Source organism: Apium graveolens, chromosome 3, assembly GCF_009905375.1.
Source record: "Apium graveolens cultivar Ventura chromosome 3, ASM990537v1, whole genome shotgun sequence".
Taxonomy (NCBI): domain Eukaryota; kingdom Viridiplantae; phylum Streptophyta; class Magnoliopsida; order Apiales; family Apiaceae; genus Apium; species Apium graveolens.
Window position 1 is genome coordinate 292,919,859 of NC_133649.1, and position 11,057 is coordinate 292,930,915.

The 11,057-nt window shown below is 35.9% G+C and overlaps 1 protein-coding gene across 1 annotated transcript; it reads right to left on the reverse strand.

Annotated features, from left to right (window-relative positions):
- Nucleotides 1-5,836: 5,836 nt before the first annotated feature.
- LOC141713595 (large ribosomal subunit protein uL4) lies at nucleotides 5,837-8,241 on the reverse strand. The gene is made up of 2 exons (XM_074517079.1): nucleotides 7,060-8,241; nucleotides 5,837-6,198 (listed from the first exon to the last, which is right to left on the reverse strand). The coding sequence occupies exons 1-2, from the start codon at nucleotides 8,161-8,163 to the stop codon at nucleotides 6,085-6,087; spliced, it is 1,218 nt and encodes a 405-aa protein (XP_074373180.1). The 5' UTR covers nucleotides 8,164-8,241; the 3' UTR covers nucleotides 5,837-6,084.
- Between the last annotated feature and the right edge of the window lie 2,816 nt (nucleotides 8,242-11,057).

Consider the following 11,057-nt stretch of genomic DNA (forward strand, 5'->3'; position numbering starts at 1 on the left):
CCTGAGTCTGTGAGACCAGAATTACCCACTCCTCTAATCATGCCTATCCCCAAGACTAAGGGGGAGATAGAAGCTAGGATTCAAAAATCCCAGGATGCTAGTGCTAAGGCTCAACTCTCAAAGGATGTTGGTCAAGAAAGACTCCAAAAAGCTGCAGAAGAACCTTGTAAAGATTAGGAATTTAATGAACTTCTGTCAGTTTTAAGGATGTCTCTTCACAAAAACTATGTCACATACAAGAAAGCCTTGGCCAACAACATCAATTTCATAAGAGTGGTAGTTGTGGAGGTTAATCATTTTCTGGAAAAGAGAATCATAGCCAATGTAAATGACTGTGGTCTGGACAGATGTCTCCACGTGTCTCTTACCAATATTCAGAAAATGAGAGCATCTGAGCTGGATGTGATGATTGATAAAGTGCATAGAGTAATTCCAGAAGATACTCAACTGCTAAAGGAACTCAAAAATGCTCAGATAGCTGCTTTTCCAGAAGCCTATCTTCATCCAAGCATGGAGATCACTTACATATGTCCACAAACCAGAAAATGCAGACACTTCACAGTTCCTAGGAATTGTGTAAGAAATAATCAGAGATTAATTATGACCCTTGAAACTGATATAAAGTCCAAAATTCACAAGAAGCCTGAAGATGAGGTAAATGATCAGAATCTTGGGGAAATATCTTCAAAATGTAAACAACATGTTGCCTACAACAGACTACAATCTAAAAGATGACAAGGATGATGATGAGCAAAAGCATGATGAACAAAAACCTTTTGGCTCAAATCCAAGTCAATCTTCAAGAGCAACAGGTAGCAAAGATAAGAAGCAAGAAGAGAAGAAGGATGATGATAAGAAGAAAGGGAATGAGAGGAGAAGCAAGAAAAGACAAGATGGCTCAGAACCACACCAACAAACCCTAAAAATCCAAATTAAACAAGCTTAACCTTCTGTGCCAACAACCTCAAACATCAAACCACCTCAAACCTCTAAGCCTAAATTCCTATACAAACAAACTGTTAACACCTTTCTAAAATTACCAATCACCTCAAGCCAAACAGTTCTCAAGAAAATTACAAACCTACCTTCTGTAAAGCCATCACTCAAAACACACTACAAGTCAGTTGGGAGGAAACCTAAGAAAGCTAAGCATACTGAAAAAGTACAAGTTACTAAGAAGACCATCTGGAATTGCTTCAAGCAGAGTGATTTTCTACCTATAAATTGGTGCATCTCAGATGAAGATTATTTTCAACAACTAGCTAAGGAAATAGTTAGAGTATGGGTTGTAACTCTAAAGGAAGTAAGAATCTACTATGAAGATGGGTCCTTCACATTTATTGGCTGCAGCTTAATGGATAATCTTTCACCCACAGAAATCAAGAGAGTGATAAGTTTACTGAAGGATAAGGATACTGCTACAAGAGCATGGAGATCTGTTTGAGATGAATGGTTGTTAGTAAGGGAGGAAAGGAGAGTAGGGAATAAGGCTGAATATGAGGAGAAGATAAGGAAGTATGATCAGGAGATTGAAATATACATTAAAAGATCAGAAGAACTCAGGGCAAAAGGACTGAGCAGAATTTCCAAGGATGGAAAATTTCTGAACATCAAAGCTGGCAAATTCACAAGATTTAGGATTAATTTTCTAGGTGGTTATCCAAAGCCAGACAGACTTAAACTTGTGGAAGCTCTAACAGGGACACCAATCATAGAGGAACTTGAAATTCTTGTATATCTAAAGGACCTCATTAGAGAAGAAGAAGAAGAAGAAGAAGAAGAAGAAGAAGAAGAAGAAGAAGCAAAAACAGTCTTTGCCTGATACATGTAACTATTTAAACTCTGTAAATCACCTAATGTATAAATGTTGTAATTGTGTAAAATTTTGTGTATTAGGCTTATTTTCCATTGTAGCTTGGGGTTAGTATTGTTAACAGGCATGAATTTATGATAATCAATCTTCTCACAAATTAGGGGAGATTGTTGTGCAAGACATGCCTGTACAATAACAAGACTAAGTCAAATTGACAACTCTAAGTTGTATGGTAATATATGTTTGCATTTTGTATTATACCACTTAAGTCTGTAAAAAAATTTAAGAGCAGACTGGAGTCTTTTTCTGTAAGCAGTGTCAAGTCTAAGAATTCTATCTAGAAGAAGAACAAGAAGATCATGTCTCAGAAGAATTATGAAGAAGCTTGGAGTTGAATAAATGTGTTTTGGGGAAAATACTCTAAGTCAATATCTCTACAAGTCACATATTAAGTGTTATAGAGAAGTCATTCGAGAACTCCAGAATGACTTATCGAGAAGTCAGGAAAGCTACTAGAGAACTCAGAGATATTGACAAGCCAATTTGAAAACATGAAGAATACAAATATCGACAAGTCATTACTTCACTAGAGAACTCTGAGATATCGACAAGTCAAAATATCACTAGAGAACTTTGAGATATCGACAAGTCAAAATATCACTAGAGAACTCTGAGATATCGACAAGTCAAAAATATCACTAGAGAACTCAGAGATATCGATAAGCCAAAGTGAAGACATGAAGATGAGAGATCTCGACAAGCCAAATTCTCTTATAGAGAACTCAGAGACTTCGATAAGTCAAAACAACTATGGAGTTATGAGAGATCTCGATAAGCCAATATACTTATCGAGTCAAGTTCTCTACATACCAAAATGGAGATCTCGAGGTAAAACTCAAAGTACAAATACAGACCAGTTCAATATCCAAGATTATCAATCAACAAACAATCTAATCAAGTTGGATTGACAAGTCTACAAAAGCAGCTTGAAGAGTGCAAGATCAAAGGCCAAGATTAACTGGCATAGTAAAGTCACAGGCGTGCAAGATTAGAAAAGATACACTAAGCCAGAAATAGAAAGATTTGATTATCTAAAAATAGGATATAGTACATGTTGTTGCATGTTGTGTAATAACCAGTATTTATTGTTATATAAAGTAAGCACTGGATGCTTTGTTAGATGTAACAATTTAGATCAGAAAAATTATGCATTCTCTCAAGGAAGAAGCTAGGCTATTTATCAACAAAGAGACTAGAAATTTTGTAGCAAAACATTCTTAATTTTAATATAAAATTAAGTGAGTTTTGAAAGATTTGTGTTCACTATTTTATCTGTCTAAATTCAGTCTTAACACAAATAACTACTAGATTCTAATTTAATTTGTTCACCATCAAAAATACTTCAAGAAAAGCAGAAAAACACTAACACACATTCACCCCCTCTGTGTGTGATTCATTATCTAACAGTTGGTGAGTAGGAAGTAAGGCAAACCAGGAAAATATTTATTTTGGTGGGTCATTTCTTAACGGAGAAGAACATAATGTTAGAGCTATGCAAAATATTCTTGATTCATTATGGAGATTTAAGGACGGTATGGAAATACATGATCTAGGTGAGTGACGATATTCTTTTGTATTCTATCACACGCTTGATCTGCAAAAAGTGTTAGATGGAGGTCCGTGAACATTTGAACCAGGAAGTGAGGCAAACCAGGAAAACTTTTGTTCTTCTCGATCATTGCTTGATCGAGAACTAGGATGACTCTACTTGTTTGGCCAAAAAATGGACTAGAGTTGGGACCTTTGATACAGGCCAACCTAAATCAATAAGCTGAATAGCTTGGAATGGAACTGTCGTGAGTTGGACAACCTACGGACAGTTCGTTTCCTGCAGGAGATTACACAATAAATTAAGCCCAACTCTATTTTCCTTTCTGAGATTTTAGCTAATAAAAATGAAGTAGATGATATTTGTAAGATGTTAAATTTTGAATGACACAGTGGTGGTTTGGCTTTGCTGTGAAAAATGAAGGAAATTGTATAATAAGGGAGAATAGTAACCGGGAGAGTAGAGAGGGTGATGAAATAATGAATCGAATCCAATTCTATTGTCTTAAATTGGAAGAGTGGGGAGGAGGCATGAAGCAGGAGTCTAAGGTTAAGTTGGTAGAATGTAGAAAAAAGCTTTAAGTATTGAGAACTATAAGAGACAAGCAGAGGGATCAGATGTATAATACGGTGAGATGAGAACTTTTGAATCTTTTAAAGAAGCCAAAAATTTATTGGAAGTAACAAGCAAAGCAATTTTGGTTGCCTGGAGAGGACTAAAACACTCGATTCTTTCATAATTACGCTTCAAATCGACGAAAAGTAGATGTCATACAACAGATTAAAAATAATGAAGGAGAATGGAAGGAAACAAAAGGTGAAATTCAAGAGGTGATTAAAGATTATTTCTCAAATATGTTTAAGAGCTCAACTGAGGGTGGAATCTGTCATAGAGAGAAACGATGCCTCCAGCAACAAGAAGAATGGAACCATAGACGGAGAGGGTAAAAGATGAAGAAAATGAGCTACAGATTTCAGAAGTTATGGAAGAGGAAGTCAAAATTGTTGCATTCTCAATAAATCAGAAGCAGGGTGCATTCATCGAGGGACGTTTATTGACTTATTATGTAAATTGCATTCCCGAACTACAATAATCCCCATTTTCAAGAACAAAAAAAAAGGGAAATATTTTATCAATCCGATCCAACGCGTTCCATAAAAAAATAATTACAAAACACCAATTTTAATACAATTCGATCCGAAAAAATTATAAACATATGATTTATAAAAATCCAATCGGAAAGGATCTCTGATCTACTAATTTAAACCCAATCCACGAATAAACTCAGCCTGCCTACGATCAAAAAAAAACAATTTTCATCCGGACTTTCTTCATTCAAACTTTTGTGTATATTTTGAAAACTTTGGATGAACTGGAAATAAAATTGGATGCACTTATACTTTATCGCACTAAAATTTAAAGGTTTGCAATTTAATTTAAAGTATAAACTTATCAACAAAATCCAAGCAAATCAAAGAAAACACTGACAAAAAATTTAAAATTAAAGTTGATAAACAAATCAAGCCGGACCACTAAAAAGTTTTAAATATTTACATGACAGGTAAAGTAAATATTTTAAAATTTTCGAAGCTATGTTATGGTAAAATGATACTCCCTCTGTTTTTTTATATATCGTTTGATTTTTTCTTGCACACAATTTTAAATCCATTAGCAGCATAGATAAAATAATATTTTTTAAACTTCTCTTTTTATAAATTATAATTTAAGTTATATATTTTTATTCACAAAAAGAAAAAATGAAAATTATTATTCTAACTATACAATCAAAGCATGTGTGCACAAAAGTCAGACGCCGTATACTAAAAAACAGAGGGATTATACCTTAACTATTAATTTCGTAGCAAACAAAAGTAATATGTTAATAGATAAATAATAAACAATTATTAGGATACTATTAAAAATGTTACGGCAACAGTATATATAAAAGTAGTATTATCAATATTATTTTCATATTACAACAATAATAAATTATATACAAAAAAATATTTATTTATTAATAAAAGATCACCACCAAAAACAATACGGCTACAGTGCATAGAACAGAAAATGTTAGTTCCTCCAAAACTAGCATAGAATACAAGAACTACCCCAATCCCCTAAACAATAAACTTCAAATGGTATTATATGTGTCATTAACCTGCACATTATTAACATTAGATTACAAATCTGTCCCATTTTATGAACTCGCAAGTAGCCAAATTCTCCTTGGGAAGCAATAAAACTCCACAAATGATACATCATCCTAATTCATTAAACCTGCTAACTGCAATATTTACAGAACAGGCCATGCCCACACATAATGTAAAACAAATTTATCAAAGTTGAAAAACATGTCCCCGATTAAAAGGGATAACTACTAAATAGACACAAACATAAACATACAAAATGACCCATAAGCAGCAAACAAGTTCCTCCATTAACAAATATCAAGTTATAGATGACAACTTCACTTAGTTCTAACATTTTCCAAACAAAATTTAAGCAACAGCAAAGATGCATTAAACACCAGGCACAACACGGGGCAAATTTCAGCTAACAAAGAACTTGTTAACAAAATTCCCTCGCCTCAAAAACTCTTATGTCTTGGCAGAAATAAATACCTAAGCAAGAACAGATGATAATCTAAAATAGTAAGTTATTATCACTGTGACACTCCGAGCCACTTGCCGAAGTTGTCGAACTCTGTGTAATCACTGTCAGAGATCATAGTCTTGTACCAACCCTTGCTAGCAGCCTTGATCTTCGATGCTTCCTCCTGCAAGAAATTGAAGGGAAAAAAATGATCAATGTGTCTTTAAGCGACAAACAACTGATAACAGAACACCTAAAACTTTCTTTGATACCACAAATATAAGACCCAAATAACTGAAAATTTATGAACGCTATGCATAATTCCTCTCTACCTATTCAAAACATCTGATATCACTTCTAATGTTTCTAGCAGAACACTACTTCTATGTTGTGCAACAACATTTGCAAAAAAAGATGTTGGCAAAGTAAACAACTGTTGCATGATATGCAGCATGTTTATCTTTTATAGTAAATCTCTCAGACAAAACAGCAAATCTTTGTTACTTATGTATTATGTTCTACTTGCACATATTCCTTAAAACAATCAGACCGAAAAAAAAATTAAACAAAGAAATATTGACATCAAGCCTGTATATTAAACAACACAAACAGCAAGCATATAACCAAAATCAAGTACGAAAAGTTAAAGCACCATCAATTTACTTAATCCTAGGCAATAACAGGACAATTCATACAATAATAATTGACAGCACCACAACCAAGCAAGTCCCCTACTATACAGTATTCATAATCACAGAAATCAATCAACATAACAATTAAAGCACCATCACACAGTTTCAGAATTAAGCATCATAAACAAACATTTTCACTACTATAAGGTATAACTAATCATAGCAATCAATCAATATAATTAAAGCTCAAATTACTTGATCCTAAACAATTACTGCACAATTCATACAAGAACAATCAATTGAAGTAAAATAATCAAAGCAATCAATAAACATACTTATAGCTCAATTAAGCTATAATAAACAATTAAAGCACAAATGATACGACAGTAACTGATTAAAAGTCGAAAAAGTACCTTAGACAGCGGGTTCCTCTTCTGGTCAAGCTTCTCCTTCTTGGACTTAACACGCTGAGCCTCAGCCAACAGCGACATCCTCCTAGCAGTCTTAGCATACGGATTAAGCCTCAACATAGTATTCAAATTCTTCAAAGGATTCTTCTTAAGCGTAGCCCTCTTAACATCCATCTTAACCGGCCTAACCACACTCTGAATCTCATCAGAATTAATAATCCTAGCCAAATCAGCATTCATCATCTTAGACCTAGGCAACACATACCCCTTCTTCTTCTCAGATGCCTTATCGAAACTCCCGTAAATCGAATCCAACTTCTCAAAAGCACTCTTCGTCCATATCACAAACCTACCCAAATGCCCACCAGGAGCCAGCTTCAGCAAATTCAAACGCTCCACATTCGCAATCTCAACCCCCGGGATATTGCGAAAAGCTTTGACCAGCTTAGCACCCTCAGTTCCATATACGATCAACGGGCCTTTCCTCGAAATGTACCTCCTGTTCCTCATCTTCCCCTTCCCAGGCCTAATTCCAATACTATCCTTCGCCTTTTCAGCATCCAAATAAGCCCCAATTTCCTTCAACACCTTAATCGCATTCGACGTCTTTTCGACACCCTCAACCGTATCACTAACCACCAAGGGCAATTCAGGCACAGTCTCAATCTTATGCCCACGTGCCATCACGAGTGAAGGCACGGACGATGCCGCAATCGCAGACGCAACCGCAAACCGCTTCTGATTGATATTAATACGAGAATGCCATTTGCGCCAGATTCGGGTCGGGGCGAACATGCGCCCGCCCCGACACATGTTCCCAAAAGCACCCTGACCCGCCCTGTGGGTCCCCCCGCCAGGGACACGTGGAATACGAGAAACGGCGCGACCGGTTCCCCACGACTCGGCGGAGGTCTGGTGGCCGGCTTTGCGAGAGACGGCGTAAGGCTGGCGAGAGTTGTTGGACATTTCGGAGTGGATGAAGCTGACGAGGTCGGGTCGGATCGAGGATTTCATCACGTCGGGTAAGGGGAGAGAGAGGGGAGTGTCGGTGGACATGTCGGATTCCAGGGCTTGGATTGAGACGAGCGGGCGAGATGAGGCGGCCATTTTGAGAGAGAAAATGTGAGCGAGAGAGAGATAGAGACTGGGAGAGAGATTAGGGTTTTGGAGTGTGGCAGAGGGAGGGTGTAGCGATGTTATATATGGATGGTTTTGGGCTTTTAGGGTTTGTGTTTGGGCTTTTTTGTTTTAGTCCTGCTTTTGAGTTGTTGATGGATTGGCAATTTTGATATGGATTGTATTGGATATTTAAGATTGTTGTTATTTTTTAATTTTGGAATTTGAGGTATTTTTTTATTTCCAATTTTTGATACTGGGAGGATTTTTCAATTATCTCGTATGTTGTAGTATAAAGCTAGCATTTCCTTGAACATAGTTGAATTTGTCAGAATATATATTGATTTGTAAGGTTATAAGTTATATTTGTCAAATGAAAAGTTAGTATACCCTTAATTTAAGTGTTCAAACGGTAATTTAAAAAAAATGAGTTTAAGCAATATTAAAGTTGTTTAACAAAAAAAACAATATTATAATTATTTTTTGTACATCTTTTAAGTTATATAAAAAAGAGTGAAATTTTAAAAAATAGCAAAATCTTAGGAACAATTTTAAGTTATATATATATATATACACAGAGAGTTTTACATGTATTATATAACATAAAACGATTATATCTTATAATCAATTACTAAATTTGTGTTAAATCTCATTAAATAATCACGAACTTATCATACCCTATATCCACTTTCGCATTCAATAGAGATTAACAACACAACTTAGATGTTAGCTACGCATCCAAGAAGATTAAGCACAACCATACGAGGAAATCAATAATTCATCACACACTGAAAACTTTAAGGCAATCAACTACTAAACTCCATAAATAAATCCGTTAGAATCTCATGATAACGATTAGTTCATTATCGAACGGCTCGTCATCATGGGTTCCAATGAAAACATGATAGTAAAAAGGTTCTGAATACTACAAGAGAATATTAAAGTATTAAGGTTTAGAAAACAAATCTGAAACGAGCATCCAAAGTATCGCCTAATTAGAAGAATACAAAAATAAGATGTAGAACTAGATCTTCTTCTTCTTAGCCATCTTGTGTTCTCCACTTTTGGTTTTTTTCTTCGGTTCTCCCTTCTGATTGATATCTTATGGTATTTATACTTCCAGATTACTTTGACCGCACGAAACTTCCAATCATAATCAAAACAGGATTTCTTTCTGCACGACCTAGCGCGGGCGCGACAAGACACAGCGTGGGCGCGCTGACCTTCTGTTCAAGCAGTGCGGGCGCGCCAAGGTAGAGGGCGGTCGCGCTTGCCTTCTGCCAAAAAATTCTGCTTTTTTTGTTTCTCGCTCTGCTCCTCTGGCAAGCTTTCGCCCTTCATTTTCTGATCTCATTCCACAGTAGAAGCATAGAAAAGTCCAATCCTGCTTCTAGTTATAGCTCTGCAAAAACTCAACAAAAATGCATCAAAAACACCACATATTTGAGGTCAAGTCATCAACTTAAGCCGATATGAAGCGTTCTAAATGGATATAAAATCCACTTATCACACCCCAAACTTAAATCAATGTTTGTCCTCAACCATAAACAGACTTGACAATACATGAATGAATGCAACTAAATGCATGAATGCAACTAAATGACAATACAAAGTTCCCCTCAGAATAACCATAACCAGCTCAATAAGGCAATATCTCTAAGAATGCAATAACTTTAAACGGAGCTCGACTAAATCCCATATACTAACTTACAAGCACGAAAACGTGAGTGTGTGCTTTGCTTATCAGATATACTCCCAACACTAGATGAAAACCATATCCTATTCTTCGCCAAAACAATCACAAGCCTATAAGTAAAATGAACGCTAAACACATCATGACTCCAAAACACCTCCATCATCACTGGAATTAGACAAGGATTCATGCAACAATACTGAACACATCAACACAAATGCTTATTTGACCGTGCAATGGATGAGGCCCCGAAAGACTTATGTAATAATACCCATGTAGCGAACATTAGGTTAGCGGATCCCATACTGAACAAGCCTTAGGTCACTAGGCACAAAATCCCCTAGAACTTAATTGCTCGAGTATTAAAGAGCTCACCCGTGATCAATTCTGCATAATCAGATACTAACACAAATCTTTCCCCTTTTTCTTTTTTTTTTCTTTTCTGGAATGAGTGTGTTTCGCTCCATCTCATCCATCCCTAGACTACTCATAAATATGAGCGGCTACTAGCCTTTTGACACCTAAATTTTATTAACAACTAACAATAAAATCCATGGTTTCCCCCAATTTATATTTTAGTGCTCATTCGTCATCAAATGAATAACAAACATTCTAAATATAAACAAGTGATTAAATTTCAACAACCAAACCAGTATGGCCCTGATCTAGTCCAAAAGCAACCGAAGAGACTTGTGAATAAGCTTTGCTTCTGGATATGCAAGTCAATACATAAGAACTTAATCATCCCTTTATTCATCATCACCACACCCAAATCAACACCGACCTACCAACCGGAAATAGCTCATCCTACGGGATCATGCTATATGCTATGCAAATAAAACTAAATGGACTCACATAATATACAAAAATAATTATGCAAACAATTATGGTCTATATGAATAGTAATGCAAGACTATGAATGAACTACCACTACAAATGCAATATGATTCCTATATGAACACGACTCTACTACTACTAATCCTTAAATTACCACCCCCAAACATAAAATATTCAATGACCTCATTGAAGGCAATAATAAGAATAGCCGGAGCATACCTAACTATCGGCAGGATCACCCTCTTCGGGGGGATAATCAGGCGGGGGTACATTGTGTTAGCTCCAAAAGTTGTCCAATCAACCTCTACACCAGTGGCTCGAAAAGCACTACCTAGCGCATGTGTCAAGTCCTCCG